Genomic DNA, 20,555 nt, shown 5'->3' with positions numbered 1-20,555 from the left:
GTAGACGAGTTTAATGAAGGGAGGAACAGTAGACGAGTTTAATGAAGGGAGTAACAGTAGACGAGTTTAAAGGAGGGAGTAACAGTAGATGAGTTTAATGGAGGGAGTAACAGTAGATGAGTTTAATGGAGGGAGTAACAGTAGATGAGTTTAATGGAGGGAGTAACAGTAGACAAGTTTAAAGAAGGGAGTAACAGTAGACGAGTTTAAAGGAGGGAGTAATAGTAGACGAGTTTAAGGGAGGGAGTAACAGTAGATGAGTTTAATGGAGGGAGTAACAGTAGATGAGTTTAATGGAGGGAGTAACAGTAGACAAGTTTGAAGAAGGGAGTAACAATAGACGGGTTTAAAGGAGGAAGAAACAGTAGACGAGTGTAAGGCGAGTGTAAAGGAGGGAGTAACAGAAGACGAGTTTGAAGGAGGGAGTAACAGTAGACGAGTTTAATGGAGGGAGTAACAGTAGACTAGTTTAAAGGAGGAAGTAACAGTAGACAAGTTTAAAGGAGGGAGTAACAGTAGACGAGTTTAAAGGAGGGAGTAACAATAGACGGGTTTAAAGGAGGGAGTAACAGTAGACAAGTTTAAAGGAGGGAGCTACAGTACACGAGTTTAAAGGAGGGAGTAACAGTAGACAAGTTTAAAGGAAGGAGTAACAGTAGATGAGTTTAATGGAGGGAGTAACAGTAGATGAGTTTAATGGAGGGAGTAACAGTAGACAAGTTTGAAGAAGGGAGTAACAATAGACGGGTTTAAAGGAGGAAGAAACAGTAGACGAGTGTAAGGCGAGTGTAAAGGAGGGAGTAACAGAAGACGAGTTTGAAGGAGGGATTAACAGTAGACGAGTTTAATGGAGGGAGTAACAGTAGACTAGTTTAAAGGAGGGAGTAACAATAGACGGGTTTAAAGGAGGGAGTAACAGTAGACAAGTTTAAAGGAGGGAGCTACAGTACACGAGTTTAAAGGAGGGAGTAACAGTAGACAAGTTTAAAGGAAGGAGTAACAGTAGACAAGTTTAAAGGAGGGAGTAACAGTAGACAAGTTTATAGGAGGGAGTAACAGTAGACGAGTTTAAAGAAGGGACTAACAGAAAAGGAGATAAAGGAGAGAGTTACAGCAATTGAGTCTAAAACAGAAAGTTATAGTAGACAGGTCTAAAGGAGGAAGTTATATTAGACTTATAGTAGTCGAGTATAAAGGAGAGAGCAACCGCAGTCGAGTCTAAAGCAGAGAGTTGTAGTAGTCTAGTCTAAAGCAGAGAGTAACAGTGTTCGAGTCTAAGGAGAGAGTAACCGCAGTCGAGTCTAACGCCGAGAGTTGTAGTAGTCTAGTCTAAAGCAGAGAGTAACAGTAGTCTAGTCTAAAGCAGAGAGTTACAGTAGTCTAGTCTAAAGCAGAAAGTTGTAGTAGACTAGTCTAAAGCAGAGAGTTGTAGTAGTCTAGTCTATAGCAGAGAGTTGTAGTAGTCTAGTCTAAAGCAGAGAGTTGCAGTAGTCGAGTCTAAAGCAGAGAGTTGTAGTAGTCCAGTCTAAAGCAGAGAGTTGTAGTAGTCTAGTCTAAAGCAGAGAGTAAAATTAGTCTAGTCTAAAGCAGAAAGTTGTAGTAGTCTAGTCTAAAGCAGAGAGTTGCAGTAGTCTAGTCTAAAGCAGAGAGTTGTAGTAGTCGAGTCTAAAGCAGAGAGTTGCAGTAGTATAGTCTAAAGCAGAAAGTTGTAGTGGTCTAGTCTAAAGCAGAGAGTTGTAGTAGTCTAGTCTAAAGCAGAGAGTTGTAGTAGTCTAGTCTAAAGCAGAGAGTTGCAGTAGTCTAGTCTAAAGCAGGGAGTTGTAGTAGTCTAGTCTAAAGCAGAGAGTAACAGTAGTCTAGTCTTAAGCAGAGAGTTGTAGTAGTCTAGTCTTAACCAGAGAGTTGCAGTAGTCCAGTCTAAAGCAGAGAGTTGTAGTAGTCTAGTCTAAAGCAGAGAGTTGCAGTAGTCAAGTCTAAAGCAGAGAGTTGCAGTAGTCACGTCTAAAGCAGAGAGTTGTAGTAGTCGAGTCTAAAGCAGAGAGTTGTAGTAGTCTAGTCTAAAGCAGAGTTGCAGTAGTCGAGTCTAAAGCAGAGAGTTGTAGTAGTCTAGTCTAAAGCAGAGAGTAACAGTAGTCTAGTCTTAAGCAGAGAGTTGTACTAGTCTAGTCTAAAGCAGAGAGTAACAGTAGTCTAGTCTAAAGCAGAGAGTTGTAGTAGTCTAGTCTAAAGCAGAGAGTTTCAGTAGTCTAGTCTAAAGCAGAGAGTTGTAGTAGTCTAGTCTAAAGCAGAGAGTTGCAGTAGTCTAGTCTAAAGCAGAGAGTTGTAGTAGTCTAGTCTAAAGCAGAGAGTTGCAGTAGTCTAGTCTAAAGCAGAGAGTTGCAGTAGTCGCGTCTAAAGCAGAGAGTTGTAGTAGTCGAGTCTAAAGCAGAGAGTTGTAGTAGTCTAGTCTAAAGCAGAGTTGCAATAGTCGAGTCTAAACCAGAGAGTTGTAGTTGTCTAGTCTAAAGCAGAGAGTAACAGTAGTCTAGTCTTAAGCAGAGAGTTGTACTAGTCTAGTCTAAAGCAGAGAGTAACAGTAGTCTAGTCTAAAGCAGAGAGTTGTAGTAGTCTAGTCTAAAGCAGAGAGTTTCAGTAGTCTAGTCTAAAGCAGAGAGTTGTAGTAGTCTAGTCTAAAGCAGAGAGTTGCAGTAGTCTAGTCTAAAGCAGAGAGTTGCAGTAGTCCAGTCTAAAGCAGAGAGTTGTAGTAGTCTAGTCTAAAGCAGAGAGTTGCAGTAATAGAGTCTAAAGCAGAGAGTTGCAGTAGTCCAGTCTAAAGCAGAGAGTTGCAGTAGTCTAGTCTAAAGCAGAGAGTTGCAGTAGTCGAGTCTAAAGCAGAGAGTTGCAGTAGTCTAGTCTAAAGCAGAGGGTTGCAGTAGTCTAGTCTAAAGCAGAGAGTAACAGCAGTCTAGTCTAAAGCAGAGAGTTGTAGTAGTCTAGTCTAAAGCAGAGAGCTGAAGTAGTCTAATCTAAAGCAGAGAGTTGTAGTAGTCGAGTCTAAAGCAGAGAGTTGTTGTAATCTAGTCTAAAGCAGAGAGTTGCAGTAGTCTAGTCTAAAGCAGAGAGTTGCAGTAGTCCAGTCTAAAGCAGAGAGTTGTAGTAGTCTAGTCTAAAGCAGAGAGTTGCAGTAATAGAGTCTAAAGCAGAGAGTTGCAGTAGTCCAGTCTAAAGCAGAGAGTTGCAGTAGTCTAGTCTAAAGCAGAGAGTTGCAGTAGTCGAGTCTAAAGCAGAGAGTAACAGTAGTCTAGTCTAAAGCAGAGAGTTGTAGTAGTTTAGTCTAAAGCAGAGAGTAACAGTAGTCTAGTCTAAAGCAGAGAGTTACAGTAGTCTAGTCTAAAGCAGAGGGTTGCAGTAGTCGAGTCTAAAGCAGAGAGTTGTAGTAGTCTAGTCTAAAGCAGAGAGTTGCAGTAGTCGAGTCTAAAGCAGAGAGTTGCAGTAGTCTAGTCTGAAGCAGAGAGTTGCAGTAGTCGAGTCTAAAGCGGAGAGTTGCAGTAGTCGAGTCTAAAGCAGAGAGTTGTAGTAGTTGAGTCTAAAGCAGAGAGTTGCAGTAGTCGAGTCTAAAGCAGAGAGTTGTAGTAGTCTAGTCTAAAGCAGAGAGTTTCAGTAGTCTAGTCTAAAGCAGAGAGTTGTAGTAGTCTAGTCTAAAGCAGAGGGTTGCAGTAGTCTAGTCTAAAGCAGAGAGTAACAGTAGTCTAGTCTAAAGCAGAGAGTTGTAGTAGTCTAGTCCAAAGCAGAGAGCTGAAGTAGTCTAATCTAAAGCAGAGAGTTGTAGTAGTCGAGTCTAAAGCAGAGAGTTGTTGTAGTCTAGTCTAAAGCAGAGAGTTGCAGTAGTCTAGTCTAAAGCAGAGAGTTGCAGTAATCGAGTCTAAAGCGGAGAGTTGCAGTAGTCGAGTCTAAAGCAGAGAGTTGCAGTAGTCGAGTCTAAAGCAGAGAGTTGCAGTAGTCTAGTCTAAAGCAGAGAGTTGCAGTAGTCAAGTCTAAAGCAGAGAGTTGTAGTAGTCTAGTCTAAAGCAGAGAGTTGTAGTAGTCTAGTCTAACGCAGAGAGTTGCAGTAGTCGAGTCTAAAGTAGAGAGTTGCAGTAGTCGCGTCTAAAGCAGAGAGTTGTAGTAGTCGAGTCTAAAGCAGAGAGTTGTAGTAGTCTAGTCTAAAGCAGAGTTGCAATAGTCGAGTCTAAACCAGAGAGTTGTAGTTGTCTAGTCTAAAGCAGAGAGTAACAGTAGTCTAGTCTAAAGCAGAGAGTTGTAGTAGTCTAGTCTAAAGCAGAGAGTTTCAGTAGTCTAGTCTAAAGCAGAGAGTTGTAGTAGTCTAGTCTAAAGCAGAGAGTTGCAGTAGTCTAGTCTAAAGCAGAGAGTTGCAGTAGTCTAGTCTAAAGCAGAGGGTTGCAGTAGTCTAGTCTAAAGCAGAGAGTAACAGCAGTCTAGTCTAAAGCAGAGAGTTGTAGTAGTCTAGTCTAAAGCAGAGAGCTGAAGTAGTCTAATCTAAAGCAGAGAGTTGTAGTAGTCGAGTCTAAAGCAGAGAGTTGTTGTAGTCTAGTCTAAAGCAGAGAGTTGCAGTAGTCTAGTCTAAAGCAGAGAGTTGCAGTAGTCCAGTCTAAAGCAGAGAGTTGTAGTAGTCTAGTCTAAAGCAGAGAGTTGCAGTAATAGAGTCTAAAGCAGAGAGTTGCAGTAGTCCAGTCTAAAGCAGAGAGTTGCAGTAGTCTAGTCTAAAGCAGAGAGTTGCAGTAGTCGAGTCTAAAGCAGAGAGTAACAGTAGTCTAGTCTAAAGCAGAGAGTTGTAGTAGTCTAGTCCAAAGCAGAGAGCTGAAGTAGTCTAATCTAAAGCAGAGAGTTGTAGTAGTCGAGTCTAAAGCAGAGAGTTGTTGTAGTCTAGTCTAAAGCAGAGAGTTGCAGTAGTCTAGTCTAAAGCAGAGAGTTGCAGTAATCGAGTCTAAAGCGGAGTTGCAGTAGTCGAGTCTAAAGCAGAGAGTTGCAGTAGTCTAGTCTAAAGCAGAGAGTTGCAGTAGTCTAGTCTAAAGCAGAGAGTTGCAGTAGTCAAGTCTAAAGCAGAGAGTTGTAGTAGTCTAGTCTAAAGCAGAGAGTTGTAGTAGTCTAGTCTAACGCAGAGAGTTGCAGTAGTCGAGTCTAAAGTAGAGAGTTGCAGTAGTCGCGTCTAAAGCAGAGAGTTGTAGTAGTCGAGTCTAAAGCAGAGAGTTGTAGTAGTCTAGTCTAAAGCAGAGTTGCAATAGTCGAGTCTAAACCAGAGAGTTGTAGTTGTCTAGTCTAAAGCAGAGAGTAACAGTAGTCTAGTCTAAAGCAGAGAGTTGTAGTAGTCTAGTCTAAAGCAGAGAGTTTCAGTAGTCTAGTCTAAAGCAGAGAGTTGTAGTAGTCTAGTCTAAAGCAGAGAGTTGCAGTAGTCTAGTCTAAAGCAGAGAGTTGCAGTAGTCTAGTCTAAAGCAGAGGGTTGCAGTAGTCTAGTCTAAAGCAGAGAGTAACATCAGTCTAGTCTAAAGCAGAGAGTTGTAGTAGTCTAGTCTAAAGCAGAGAGCTGAAGTAGTCTAATCTAAAGCAGAGAGTTGTAGTAGTCGAGTCTAAAGCAGAGAGTTGTTGTAGTCTAGTCTAAAGCAGAGAGTTGCAGTAGTCTAGTCTAAAGCAGAGAGTTGCAGTAGTCCAGTCTAAAGCAGAGAGTTGTAGTAGTCTAGTCTAAAGCAGAGAGTTGCAGTAATAGAGTCTAAAGCAGAGAGTTGCAGTAGTCCAGTCTAAAGCAGAGAGTTGCAGTAGTCTAGTCTAAAGCAGAGAGTTGCAGTAGTCGAGTCTAAAGCAGAGAGTAACAGTAGTCTAGTCTAAAGCAGAGAGTTGTAGTAGTTTAGTCTAAAGCAGAGAGTAACAGTAGTCTAGTCTAAAGCAGAGAGTTACAGTAGTCTAGTCTAAAGCAGAGGGTTGCAGTAGTCGAGTCTAAAGCAGAGAGTTGTAGTAGTCTAGTCCAAAGCAGAGAGTTGCAGTAGTCGAGTCTAAAGCAGAGAGTTGCAGTAGTCTAGTCTGAAACAGAGAGTTGCAGTAGTCGAGTCTAAAGCGGAGAGTTGCAGTAGTCGAGTCTAAAGCAGAGAGTTGTAGTAGTTGAGTCTAAAGCAGAGAGTGGCAGTAGTCGAGTCTAAAGCAGAGAGTTGTAGTAGTCTAGTCTAAAGCAGAGAGTTTCAGTAGTCTAGTCTAAAGCAGAGAGTTGTAGTAGTCTAGTCTAAAGCAGAGAGTTGCAGTAGTCTAGTCTAAAGCAGAGAGTTGTAGTAGTCTAGTCTAAAGCAGAGGGTTGCAGTAGTCTAGTCTAAAGCAGAGAGTAACAGTAGTCTAGTCTAAAGCAGAGAGTTGTAGTAGTCTAGTCCAAAGCAGAGAGCTGAAGTAGTCTAATCTAAAGCAGAGAGTTGTAGTAGTCGAGTCTAAAGCAGAGAGTTGTTGTAGTCTAGTCTAAAGCAGAGAGTTGCAGTAGTCTAGTCCAAAGCAGAGAGCTGAAGTAGTCTAATCTAAAGCAGAGAGTTGTAGTAGTCGAGTCTAAAGCAGAGAGTTGTTGTAGTCTAGTCTAAAGCAGAGAGTTGCAGTAGTCTAGTCTAAAGCAGAGAGTTGCAGTAGTCGAGTCTAAAGCAGAGAGTTGCAGTAGTCGAGTCTAAAGCGGAGAGTTGCAGTAGTCGAGTCTAAAGCAGAGAGTTGCAGTAGTCTAGTCTAAAGCAGAGAGTTGTAGTAGTCTAATCTAAAGCAGAGAGTGTCAGTAGTCTAGTCTAAAGCAGAGAGTTGTTGTAGTCTAGTCTAAAGCAGAGAGTTACAGTAGTCTAGTCTAAAGCAGAGAGTTGCAGTAGTCGAGTCTAAAGCAGAGAGTTGTAGTAGTCTAGTCTGAAGCGGAGAGTTGCAGTAGTCGAGTCTAAAGCAGAGAGTTGTAGTAGTCTAGTCTAAAGCAGAGAGTTGCAGTAGTCTAGTCTAAAGCAGAGAGTAACAGTAGTCTAGTCTAAAGCAGAGAGTTGTAGTAGTCTAATCTAAAGCAGAGAGTGTCAGTAGTCTAGTCTAAAGCAGAGAGTTGTTGTAGTCTAGTCTAAAGCAGAGAGTTACAGTAGTCTAGTCTAAAGCAGAGAGTTGCAGTAGTCGAGTCTAAAGCAGAGAGTTGTAGTAGTCTAGTCTAAAGCAGAGAGTTGCAGTAGTCGAGGCTAAAGCAGAGAGTTGTAGTAGTCTAGTCTAAAGCAGAGAGTGTCAGTAGTCTAGTCTAAAGCAGAGAGTTGTAGTAGTCTAGTCTAAAGCAGAGAGTTGCAGTAGTCAAGTCTAAAGCAGAGAGTTGCAGTAGTCGAGTCTAAAGCAGAGAGTTGTAGTAGTTGAATCTTAAGCAGAGAGTAACAGTAGTCTAGTCTAAAGCAGAGAGTTGCAGTAGTCTAGTCTAAAGCAGAGAGTTGTAGTAGTCGAGTCTAAAGCAGAGAGTTGTAGTAGTCTAGTCTAAAGCAGAGAGTTGCAGTAGTCTAGTCTAAAGCAGAGAGTTGTAGTAGTCGAGTCTAAAGCAGAGAGTTGCAGTAGTCTAGTCTAAAGCAGAGAGTTGTAGTAGTCTGGTCTAAAGCAGAGAGTTGCAGTAGTCGAGTCTAAAGCAGAGAGTTGTAGTAGTCTAGTCTAAAGCAGAGAGTTGTAGTAGTCTAGTCTTAATGAGGGAGTTACAGTAGTCAAGTCTATGGAAGATTAATGTGTGAATGACTTTCTTCAGTGCAGAGTGTAAAAGCATTGGTTTGGTTCCAGATACAGCTCTTATCTGAAGGAAGCAGGACTGGACACCAGTTTTGATGTGTGATGCAAAGCTTCGATCTGAATCAAAAGCCAAATTTCTCACAGGGGCTTCACATTAGCAATTAAGGGACCAAGACCACTCTCAATGAACAGATAGTGTTTGGGGGATTGCACAATGTGATCTCTGATGTTTAGTTATTGCGTTGAAGAAAATGACAGTCTAGTAAATAGTGAGTGATTGTGAACGCAGCACTGTTTCTGCAAAGACATGCTGCTGCTGGATTGTTGTTATTAATGTTTCTTTTAATGTTTAGAGACTTTTATTGTACTGAGGCGAAGATGAAATCTCAGGAGATGAAACATGTTCAACGATGTAAAGGTTGATTTATGACCCCCCAATCCCACTCTGCAGAAACTTTGCTCACTCGTGTCTCTCTCTGTCAGGTAAAATATTGTAAAATATTGTTCCGGCTCTCACCCAGCTCTTGTGTGGTTTGGATGTGTTTGTTGTAAAGGCGTTTACAGCAGTCCAGCTCTCTGTCAAACATGGAGACTAGGAGAGGGTATCTGTCCACAGCATCTGTGGCCACTAAGGGGCGCTGCAGCAAGCTACCGAACATATCCAGAACCTGCAGAAGTCAGATAATACAAAGGGCTTTCAATAAATGTGTGTGAGTGAGTGTGTGTGTGTGTGTGTGTGTGTGTGTGTGTGTGTGTGTGTGTGTGTGTGTGTGTGTGTGTGTGTGTGTGTGTGTGTGTGTGTGTGTGTGTGTGTGTGTGTGTGTGTGTGTGTGAGATGGTTGGGCGATATTGGACAAATATGTTGGCATTGCCGGTTGTGGTTCTTTGGGTGATTTTGACCATTGTTCCAGCTGCAGCTGTAACTAACACAGAGGTGGTTTTAAGTATTTTACTGTTATGTATATGTCTTTTGTCAATGTGATAGCGTCACAATTGTGCAAGATACAGTCACAAAACTTTACAGGTGTTTAGTTGAGATCAAATTGTAGGCCAAGTTCAAAATTGTGTTTGGTCCAAGCAAGGGGCCTGAAGTAAGGAAGGAGCCACCCACTTTACGCCCCTGACCCAATAACTGTGCAAGACACAGTCACAAAACTTTACAGATGTGTAATTGAGATCTGGTCTCTCAGAAGAATAAGCAGTGGAGTTGGTGAGTGTTGGACCAGTGGAAAGACTAACAATGGAAGTTTTTGTGAGTTTGATTTTGTTTCTATCAAGTTTGAATGAAGTGTTTTTTTCACAAGATTACGTGGGGTAAAATTATTGTTTTTTCTAATGGAGTGATGCTTACTCTGTAAAATTAGGATTTATTTCAACCAAACCAGAATTGGTGATTGTTGAACTGTTCTAATTAAGACCAACTAAGATTGGTTTGGTGACTTGTATTTTGTTTTGGTCCAGTATAAATTAAGTGTGTTTTGATGAGTTATGAGTTATTTTGCTAATTTATTGGCAGAGGGAACATGCTGCTCGAACACATCTCCCTGACAGAGGTTAGTTGGAAAATTTTAACATATCACCCAACCCTATTGTATGTATGTGTGTGTGTGTGTGTGTGTGTGTGTGTGTGTGTGTGTGTGTGTGTGTGTGTGTGTGTGTGTGTGTGTGTGTGTGTGTGTGTGTGTGTGTGTGTGTGTGTGTTTTGTGTGTGTGTGTGTGTGTGTGTCTGTGTGTGAGTGTGTGTGTGTGTCTGTCTGTCTGTCTGTCTGTCTGTCTGTCTGTGTGAAGCAGAGGGAGAGAGATTAAGTTCTCCGACCTTGAAGGCGTGCTCCAGTCCTGAGGTGTCCTCAAAGGCCTGACAGAAGACGGCTCCTAGTCGTCGGTCTGTGTCATCCACCTTCAGTTTGAACTCCCTCACATCCTCCTCATACTCCTGCAGGGCAGATAGCTCAGCTAAACCGACAGCCAAAACAGCACACAGCTAACGCAGAGCCAGCACAGCAAATTCTTTTTCACATCTCACTGACTCAAAGCCATCCAGCGGGGAGCACTGACTGGGTCTTACAAGCAAAGTAAATTGCTTTTCTTGCTATAACTCAGAAACATCTTGCTTAAGCAACTAGATGGCACTGAAAAAAACTTCATTTCATTCGAGCAGAGACGCAAGTGACCAAGCTGTGGTGATGTTTGCATGTACTGAGAAGCACTCAGCCTGTGTCTCGTATTTCATAAAACCTTTGTGAAAATGAACTGACCTTCAAAATTGCTCTAAAAAATGACAGCCTATTATTCCCAGCAGGCCAGTGAACAAAATCCATCATGCACCCTGTGATCCTAATACTCCGTACCCTGTTGTTGAGGTCCAGGCAGTCATAGGGCTTCTCTGTGAACGATTTGTAAGTGTCCACAAACTGTTGGTGGAGCAACTGGACCTGTTGGCTGAGGGCTCGGCCCCTGACGCCTCCAATCTCCAATTTCTCAAGCTTCAGCAGGTCCACAGCTGTCAGCAGGATGTCCTATGTAGCGGTAAAAAAAGGGGAAACTGCAGTATCACCCTAAACAAGGTTTACCTTTGTCATCTCAACCCACATACAAACAATTGCAGACTTCTCTCAACTTCCTGCCACCTTTTGAGGAATGAATAACCAGGCCTCCAGACTAACTTTTTTCACTAGGAGCACTGTGGCCCCCAGCTGAAAATTTTAGGCGCACACACCGTAAATCATCATGCTAATCAAATACTCACATTTGTACTATTTTTTTTGGGATGGGCGTTGTTAGTAAATTCAATGTTTGAATACTCGCATTACCTGACGAACGAGTACTTTTAGTAAAACAAAACAAAACAGGAGGTCTGTTTTTTTTTTGACCTGCGCAGCTCACAGCAGCGTCATGATTCTGTCACTTTCTGACTTAATAGCGTCATGGAAATTATATATTTATATTCTTAATATTACAAACAAACAAAATTATTTAAAGCAAGTAATTTGGTGCCTTAAATGTCAAGATATAGATTTAAGACAGGTTCCTGTGGCAATTCCCTATCCTTCCCATACTCATTGGCCTGCCAGAGATTTGTTTAGCATGTAAAAAGGGCAAATTTACTGGTCGCACATGCAAGACCAAATGTAACATTTTTGGTCAAAACTCAAATTTTGGTCTCAGTCTGGAGCCCTGATAATGCTTCCATACTCACCTTTATGGTCCTGACTCTGTTAATAAAGCGGTCAAGTCCAGAGAAGACCAACAGTGGAGAAAAGTCCCAAGGCCTCACAAAGCTCCCATCCCTCTGGTACTGGCTCAAATTGGCCCTCCGGTCCTCGTACGTACTCCTGAAGAGCTGCAGGACCTCCAGGCTCGTCTGCACCTTCAGGAGACTCTCTGAAATCTCTCCTCTCAGAACCTCCTCTGGGACTACATAGACCCGAGCCTGGTGTTGGAAAGCAGTAACAGGTAAGTTGTTGCTATAGTAACAAATCGATTTCCCCTTTTCATGAAAGTGCACCAAAGCCTTAAGGTAACACTCTTGACCATCTGAACCATATACTGAAGTTAATCTCCTAATATATTTTTTACATCTTCTACATTGGGGTTTCTCAACGGGCGGTACCACCGTATAGTCTATTGTCATTTCTGGGTTTCTAACTCCTCTACTGTCTCAGCTCCATTTTACTGTCTCTCAATGCTCAGTGTAACAGTGGTCATACGGCACAGTACGGTCCTGCACACACCCCGGATCACGCTACATCAGCTATCATCATGATCTGTAATGCCGATAAATATCTCCACGGATATAAAAGCTGTAGTGCGCCGACGGGACTTCATGGTGCATTCAGGTGCGCCCTTTGACCTTCAACAAGCGGATTCCACAACAATGATAAACAGAAACAGGGAGATGAGAAAAAGAGATACTTATTTGAAAGGTGCCTTCAGTTTTGCATCGTTAATCTGTTATCATTTTACCTCACCAAGTTTTACCAATATTTATACTACTTTGTTTTATACATATTATGTTCCATAGTGTGGTTCAGTAAAAGAAAGGAACCCCCCCCCCCCCCATAGGGGAAACACTGAACATAACATGAGTGGGAGTGGGGTTGGTTGGATGTAGCCAACAGATGTAGCCAACAGATGTAGCCAAATGTGTGTGTGTGTGTGTGTGTGTGTGTGTGTGTGTGTGTGTGTGTGTGTGTGTGTGTGTGTGTGTGTGTGTGTGTGTGTGTGTGTGTGTGTGTGTATGTGTGATGGGGGTGTCTTCTCTTTTAAATTTGCATTATAGAATTAACAATCTTCGTCCTCATAACATTTTGCTTTTTACTGTTCCTGAAGTCAGAACTGAACTGTGGAAAAAAAACTTTTAGGTCGTCTGCAGCTGCTGAATGGAACAATCTACAGACTGATCTGAAGCATCGGAGCATAGTGACACTAAATTTGTTTAAAACATAGTGAAATCTTCGGGTTTCAGACTGTGTGTGCGTAAATCCCTTATATGATAATTTAAAATTTGAATGTTTTCTGTGTGCTTTTATGTTGAAACGGTGTAGTTGCTTTTCTTGGACTGGTCTCACTTGTAAAAGAGATATTTGATCTCAATGAGACAAACCTGGTTAAATAAGAAATAGAATAATAACTGCTTATTTAAGACACGTTTACATAAAATGAACAGCGTTTTCATCAAACCCATAGAAGATTCACTTTGTCATTATACATTTCAGAGATCAAAATGGACGGTCGCCAACTCTATTATACTATTATTTTCTATCATTACCACTGTTTTCACTGTAAACTGCATATACCACGTGGGTCATTCACAAGCAGTGACAAGAAACTGTAACAAGAAACAATTAAACAAGTAACATAAGAAACATTTGTATTCATGAAAATAAATCACGAACCATAGTGGAACGCACAAGAACTGGAACTTAACCACTGTATTCATAGAAGCTCTTCAAAATATTTGTATAAATTAAATCATAGAATTAAATGACTTATTTTGACAATGTTCTGGAGTTAACTGTTAGTGGAAATGTTGGGATCACATTAGCTGTGCCAGCAAGACTATAGCGCGACACTATCATTAGCTCAAGCTAGATTTTCAGCAAATATCATGAATTCAACAAGATTAAGATAGCAAGGCAGATTTGTGGATATATCTGTGATATTTATTTAGCTTGTAAAACCCCACTACCCTTACAAAGCATTAACGCTAGTTCAAGCTCACTGGCTGACTCAGCAGAGACTTGAAATCATCCCTGTTGCTTTTTTATTCAGATAACTTTTATTTGGTTGGAAACCATTATATAATCGCCAGATTACACTTGAGGGTGAGCTTTACCGTGATTGTTGGCACTTCAGTGATGCTTACAGACCGAGGCCCTTCACTGTTGTGCCAACAATCACCGTAAAGCACACCCGCTTGTGTACTATTGCTTAAGTGATTACCTGGAGTGTGCGCTTGAATTGTCTCCTGGCATATGTAACTCTTGGAAAGAAAGGTAATAAGCCTTTATACTGCATTATGCTGACATGGTGAATATTCCTTCAGAGGGGAAAATATTGCAGTTAGTCTGCTATGTGCACTGTGGGTACTCAAATACCCTAGGCTACATAGACATCCCAGAAAGAGTGAGAGGAGATTTGGGAAGGGTTGTTATTAAGGGCCCTGTGGGTTCATGCAGCCCTGCATTTCTAGGACGCGATACATTTCTGCAAGCAAAAACAAAGATTTGTTTCCAAAAAACTGAGCACAAGGTGCAATAGAGAATTTGGTGGCAGTAAATGCGTTGGTGGCTGAGAAGACTAAAGAAAAGCGTTCCGACCACTGACAGTAAAACTTCATTCACAGAAAATCCAGGAAAAGAAATCAGAGTACCACCACCCACTCTGCTGACAGGGGATCTCTGACAAGTGCACTTTAGAAACACCACAGTAATGACAAGTTAGCAACTAAGATTGTTACCACAAAGCATAAGGAAAGAAAAGCAAGCTGTTGCTTATCGCCACTTGACACAAAGAAGAGACTGCAGCCGACCTGCTGTATGAGTAGGTTGGAGGTCTCCTGCAGCAAAACGATGAGGCGTGCTGGGGTGTTGTAGTATCTAGAGTTGGCCCACACCAGGCACACTGTGTGCATCAAAGGGCCGATCTGACCCCGAACATCTGGAAACTCAGCACTCTCCATGTCCTCAAACAGACGCTGCAGGGGCCTCAGGTAGGTGCAGATGTCCTTGGCCTCCTCCAAGGCTGGTGAGTGAAGATGTGATCACAGTCAGTTCAACCACAAAATACTACATGTTAAAAAGTACATAATGATAGATCATCAAGTATCACGCTTTAGCCCTTCAATGACAGACAACAGGCCTCATGTCATTCCTCCTTCTTGACAGGTGTATATATTGTGTCCTTACCTGCCAGGACATCCTGCTGCATGTTATTAAAAGCAGGGGAGTAGCTGCTCTCCACAGCCTCCAAAAGCATGGCCATCTTATTCACCTTAGAGGATTTTAACTGGGAGTGGATGCACTCCAGGTCTGCATATCTTCAAGGAAAAAAACAAAAGGAGGTCTGTCACCACTGGTGTGTGTTGCACTAGCTACTTGTACGTCCATTACTAAGGTTGTATGTAAAGTCATTACTAAGACTTTTTCAGTGTTACCAAATCTCTCATTTTTGCCGTGGTATACACGGTATACAAATCTTGCATGAAGCCTTCAAGCCAAATCATTTTGTAGGTCAGTGATTCCCAAACAGGGGGTCACCAACTTCTGCAGTTGCCAGAGGGTATACATAAAGATTGTAGATTAGCACACCTAATTTAATTATGATTTAATTTAAGAATAGAAAATTAAGTCGAGGGGGGTGTCGTGGTTAGCACTGTCGCCTCACAGCACTGTCGCCTCACAGCACTGTCGCCTCACAGCAAGAGGGTTCCTGGTTTGAATCCCGGCTGGGGCCCTTCTGTGTGGAGTTCGCATGTTCTCCCCGTGTCTGCGTGGGTTTTCTCCGGCTTCCTCCCACAGTCCAAAGACATACAGATGTTAGGTTAATTGATGACTCTAAATTGCCCGTAGGTTAGAATGTGAGTGTGAGTGGTTGTCTGTCTCTGTTCGTCTCTATGTGCTCTGTGATAAACTGGCGTCCTGTCCAGGGTGGACCCCGCCTTATGCCCGATGTTAGCTGGGATCGGCGATGGATGACGATGGATGGATGGATGGATGGAAATTAAGTCAACTGTGAACAAATGTTGTATCCATCCAAAAGTGCGTTCAAACAGCTAGAAAGCTAGCACAGAAGTTTAAGCAGCAAGCAAGTTAGTTTATAAATGGCAGAAACCATAGCTTAAAGTAATAAACGGTTCAAATGATTAGCTTAAAGTAACGTGTAAACTGTTAAAAATCGAAATCATTCCTAATTCACTCACTCACTATTACCTACCATATATAGTGTTTATCAAATACTGCACTATATAGGGAATTGCCAAACGAGACTTCAGACACTACACAAGTATTTTCTAACAAATCGTTGCGTCAGTACATGCGGTGGATATATGTGTGACGGAAGCATGGCATCATGTGAATAAACGGAGCTGTAAACCTATTTTACAGTCTGTTAATGATACAAACCTCCACTCAGGAGGATGATAAAAGGTTGCATTTATATTGCTTTTTTATTTAAATGTTAAATCACGAAAAATGTGTTGTAATATCAATGGTGTTAACGTGTGCTTTTGTTAACAATGTTTGTGTGTCCTGATTGCCAGCTGTAATAGCCCAGGGTTCATTTATTTAATGTAGCTTACATCATATGTACACTTAAATCAGCTGTGCATTGTGGGTATTTTATAGTGGACTATATAGTGAATGAAATTATCATCTCATCTCATCTTCATCCGCTTATCCGGGGTCGGGTCGCGGGGGCAGCAGCTTTAGCAGGGGACCCCAAACTTCCCTTTCCCGGGCCACATTAACCAGCTCTAACTGGGGGATCCCGAGGCGTTCCCAGGCCAGTGTGGAGATATAATTTCTCCACCTAGTCCTGGGTCTTCCCCGAGGTCTCCTCCCAGCTGGACGTGCCTGGAACACCTCCCTAGGGAGGCGCCCAGGGGGCATCCTTACTAGATGCCCGAACCACCTCAACTGGCTCCTTTCAACGCTAAGGAGCAGCGGCTCTACTCCGAGTTCCTCACGGATGGTTGAACTTCTCACCCTATCTCTAAGGGAGACTCCAGCCACCCTCCTGAGAAAACCCATTTCGGCCGCTTGTACTCGCGACCTCGTTCTTTCGGTCATGACCCAACTTTCACCGCAACACCGCCCCCGCTGCTCCGATTCTCCGGCCAAACTCACGCTCCATCGTCCCCTCACTCGTGAACATGATCCCGAGGTACTTGAACTCCTTCACTTGGGGTAAGGACTCATTCCCTACCTGGAGTAAGCAATCCACCGGTTTCCTGCTAAGAGCCATGGCCTCAGATTTAGAGATGCTGATCCTCATCCCAGCCGTTTCACACTCGGCTGCGAACCGATCCAGTGAGTGCTGAAGGTCACTGACCGACGATGCCATCAGGACCACATCATCTGCGAAAAGCAGAGACGAGATCCTCAGCCCACCGAACTGCAACCCCTCCCCACCACGACTACGCCTTGAAATCCTGTCCATGAAAATCACGAACAGGATTGGTGACAAAGCGCACCCCTGGCGGAGGCCAACCCCCACCGGAAACGAATCCGACTTACTCCCGAGGATCCGGACACAGCTCTCACTTTGGGTGTACAGAGATTGGATGGCCCACAGAAGTGACCCCCTCACCCCATACTCCCACAGCACCTCCCACAGTATCTCCCTAGGAACCCGGTCATATGCCTTCTCCAGATCCACAAAACACATGTAGACTGGATGAGCATACTCCCAGGCCCCCTCCAGGATCCTTGCGAGAATGAAGAGCTGGTCCGTTGTTCCACGTCCAGGACGGAATCCACATTGTTCCTCTTCAATCTGAGGTTCGACTATAGGATGAACCCTCCTTTCCAGCACCTTGGAGTAGACTTTACCAGGGAGGCTGAGTAGTGTGATACCCCTGTAATTGGCACACACCCTCTGGTCCCCCTTTTTAAAAAGAGGAACCACCACCCCGGTCTGCCACTCCCTTGGCACTGTCCCAGACTTCCACGCAATGTTGAAGAGGCGTGTCAACCAAGACAGCACCTCCCAACCCAAAGTTTTCAGCATTTCTGGACGAATCTCATCAACCCCTGGAGCTTTGCCACTGTGGAGTTGCTTGACTACCTCAGTGACTTCCGCCAGGGATATTGACAATGATTCCCCATCAGCCTCCAGCTCTGCCTCTACAAAAGAGGGCGTGTTAGTCGGATTAAGGAGTTCCTCAAAGTGCTCCTTTCACCGCCCGATTACCTCATCGGCTGAGGTCACCAGCGTCCCGTCTTTACTGTAAACAGCTTGGACGGTTCCCCGTTTCCCCCTCCTGAGATGTCGAATGGTTTTCCAGAAGCACCTTGGTGCCGCCCGAAAGTCCTTCTCCATGGCTTCTCCGAACTCCTCCCACACCCGCTGCTTTGCCTCTGACACAGCAGAGGCTGCAGCCCTTCTGGCCTGTCGGTACCTTGCAACTGCCTCCGGAGTCTTCTGGGATAGCATATCCCGGAAGGCCTCCTTCTTCAGTCGGACAGCTTCCCTGACCACCGGTGTCCACCACGGTGTTCGAGGGTTACCGCCCCTTGAGGCACCTAAGACCTTGAGGCCACAGCTCACCGCTGCAGCTTCAGCAATGGAAGCTTTGAACATTGCCCACTCTGGTTCAATGCCCCCAACCTCCACAGGGATGCCAGAAAAGCTCCGCCGGAGGTGTGAGTTGAAGATCTCTCGGACAGGGGCCTCCTCCAGACGTTCCCAGTTCACCCGCACTACTCGTTTGGGTTTACCTGGTCTGTCCAGAATCTTCCCCCATCCTCTGATCCAACTCATCACCAGATGGTGATCAGTTGACAGCTCTGCCCCTCTCTTCACCCGAGTGTCCAAAACATGCGGCCTCAGATCAAATGATACGATCACAAAATCGATCATCGACCTTTGGCCTAGGGTGCTCTGGTACCACGTACACTTATGAGCATCCTTATGTTCGAACATGGTGTTAGTTATAGATAATCCGTGACTAGCACAGAAGTCTAATAACTGACGACCACTCGGATTTAGATCAGGGAGGCCGTTCCTCCCAATCACGCCTCTCCAGGTGTCTCCATCATTGCCCACGTGGGCGTTGAAGTCTCCCAGCAGAACTATGGAGTCCCCTACTGAAGCCCCATGCAGGACTCCATTCAGGGTCTCCAAGAAGGCCGAATACTCTGAACTGCTGTTTGGTGCATATGCACAAACAACAGTCAGAGTTTTCCCCCCTACCACCCGCAGGCGTAAGGAGGCGACCCTCTCGTCCACCGGGGTGAACTCCAACACCGCGGCGCTCAGCCGGGGGTTTGTGAGTATCCCCACACCCGCCCGGCGCCTCTCACCCTGGGCAACTCCAGAGAAGAATAGTGTCCAACCCCTATCCAGGAGAACGGTTCCAGAACCGAGACTGTGTGTGGAGGTAAGCCCCACCAGATCTAACTGGTAGCGCTCCACCTCCCGCACAAGCTCCGGCTCCTTCCCCGACAGAGAGGTGACATTCCACGTCCCAAGAGCCAGCTTCTGCTGCCCGTGTCTGGTCCGTCGAGGCCCCTCACCTTCACTGCCACCCGTGCAGCAGCGCACCCGACCCAAATGGTTCCTGGTTGAATGGTTGAATGAAATTAACCACGGATAATTTGAACACCACTACAAAATGCCTACATACCATCTAATCTAATCTAACCATTCACACCACATTCACACACCCATGCAAAGCACAGGAAGCAATTTGGGGTTCAATGTCTTGCCCAAGGACACTTCGACATGCACCGGGGCAGCTGGTGATCAAACCGCCGATCTCTCGAATGGAGAACGACCGACACTTCCACTGAGTCACAGCCGCCCACTATCTCCTACTATCTTCTGAACCCTGATTGGTTGATTGAAGGCTCCTGGCCCAAAGTGGACCATGTTGGCCTAATGAGGCCTCAGCCTATGAGGAGAGCTGTGCCCTCTCTCTCTTCCCCCTCAGACTGGTGGCAGCAGCCTGGTGTTTTGGTTTGGTTTGATTCATTTTCATTTCATCTTATTTGCTTGGGAAGGATGGGCTGGCATTACTGTTTTCATTACTTTGTTTCAAGTTTAGTTTATTATTTAGGCAATTCAGAGTCTCTGGTCCGACGGCCCATTGTGTGGTTGGCCAGAGCACCTGTTATTCTTATTTTCACCAGCCCCTTTGACCTTTTTGTTGTTTTGGTCCAGGTTTTGTTCTAGGAGGCAATAAATCCTTTTTGCAATTGAACCTGGTTTTGTTTCTTATGTTATTGGCCTTTGTGGCATTTTGTCTTGGTGGCCGTGACATAATTGTGGGGGCTCATCCAAACTTTCTTGAGTAAACTCTAGACACTTTGTGTATGTTAATAGGCTTCTTGTGGCAGTGGTGGCCTAGTAGGGCAGTTAATCATATTTTGCTGTTTTGTGCTTCTGGTAACCTGTGGTTGTGGCTATTTTGGTAGCATTTGTGGGCAGCAAAGTGGTTTTTGGTTTGGTACTTCATTGTGGTTTCTATGTGCTTAATGACTGCTCCTACTGGTTGTCATATTGTATGAGCAAGTCATTTTGCTTGAAGTAGTAAGCACATGAAGAACAAACAAGTTTCTATCAAATCTGTGCAGAGGAAAAACAAATGATAAACTCATAAAATATAATATATTACATACTGTATACATTCTGCTACATCAGTACAACAACAAAATAAAAGAGAGCACTGGGCTCCAAATTACATTTTTTACTTGAGAGCACAGGTGTTTTGGAACTCGAATAATTAGTTGTACCAGCAAAAACTTTGTCAAACAATTCAACTTTGAGGCTCTGTAGGGGCGTGTTATTTTCCCACGGTCACAGCACTGGAACAAGTGCTTCTGCCAGTGGATATTCAGTGTCTGTGATAACAGCTGTGCTGACCTGTTCTTCCAGAAGAGCAGCTCTGTGTGTGGTGTGGGGCTTTGGCCCTCCAGCAGAGCCTCATAGGAGTCTTTCTTCAGGACGGCTCGAATCTGATGGCTCCACTCAATCACTGCTGACTCCAAGGAGTGGATGATGCTCTTATCCACTATTTCCCCCCTGTAAAGTTTCACAAGGAAACCATTTACTTTAGATGATGCATTGACATGGACCTATATGTCTCATTTGTTTGTTTACCTTTTGTCTGTTTCCAGGGCGGCTTGCTCTACTCTCTCCGAGCCTGCAGGGAGAGGCAGCAGTGTCCTGCCTTGGACTTGGCCTGACATTACAAACACATTGGTCTTGAGGGAGTGGACGTGGCGTCTAACATCCTGAGACACAACCTGGGGCCATTCAGTGTGGTTCCTACTGTTAGATAGCAGAGGGGCAACAACCTGGAGAAGAATAAGGACAGTTTTCTCAAAATGAATTGTTTGTTCTGTGTAAATGTTTGATGCATACAGTAGTGGAAGAAGTATTCACATCTTAAAGTTAAATAGTTACTTAAATTAGTCAAAGTATCAAAAGTAATAAAAAACATTTTGCAGCAGGCCCATATCTGTGTGAAAGTAAATCATAGTATTAGTTAAATATTTTCAGATGCATACTAGGGCTCAATGACATGGCCAAAATCTTTTATCTTGACACACATAGCATGTTTTCCTGTTATTCAATAAATAGTTTATATGAACTAACCACATAGTAAAGTCTAT

The 20,555-nt window shown here is 43.9% G+C and overlaps 1 protein-coding gene across 1 annotated transcript in view; it reads right to left on the bottom strand.

The window, feature by feature from the left end:
• dnah9 (dynein, axonemal, heavy chain 9) overlaps nt 1-20,555 on the bottom strand; it is a gene marked incomplete at both ends in the record, with an annotated part of 182,158 nt that overhangs the window by 158,988 nt on the left and 2,615 nt on the right. Inside the window, 8 exon segments of the mRNA XM_083933223.1 lie at nt 8,237-8,387; nt 9,536-9,652; nt 10,068-10,235; nt 10,916-11,149; nt 13,751-13,962; nt 14,127-14,257; nt 19,804-19,962; nt 20,041-20,237. Coding sequence (XP_083789349.1) covers nt 8,237-8,387; nt 9,536-9,652; nt 10,068-10,235; nt 10,916-11,149; nt 13,751-13,962; nt 14,127-14,257; nt 19,804-19,962; nt 20,041-20,237 — 1,369 coding nt within the window.

This window comes from Echiichthys vipera (genome assembly GCF_963691815.1).
Source record: "Echiichthys vipera genome assembly, chromosome: 18".
Lineage (NCBI taxonomy): Eukaryota > Metazoa > Chordata > Actinopteri > Perciformes > Trachinidae > Echiichthys > Echiichthys vipera.
The sequence above is the reverse complement of the archived record's forward strand: the minus strand, read 5'-3'. Positions and strand labels throughout refer to the sequence as shown.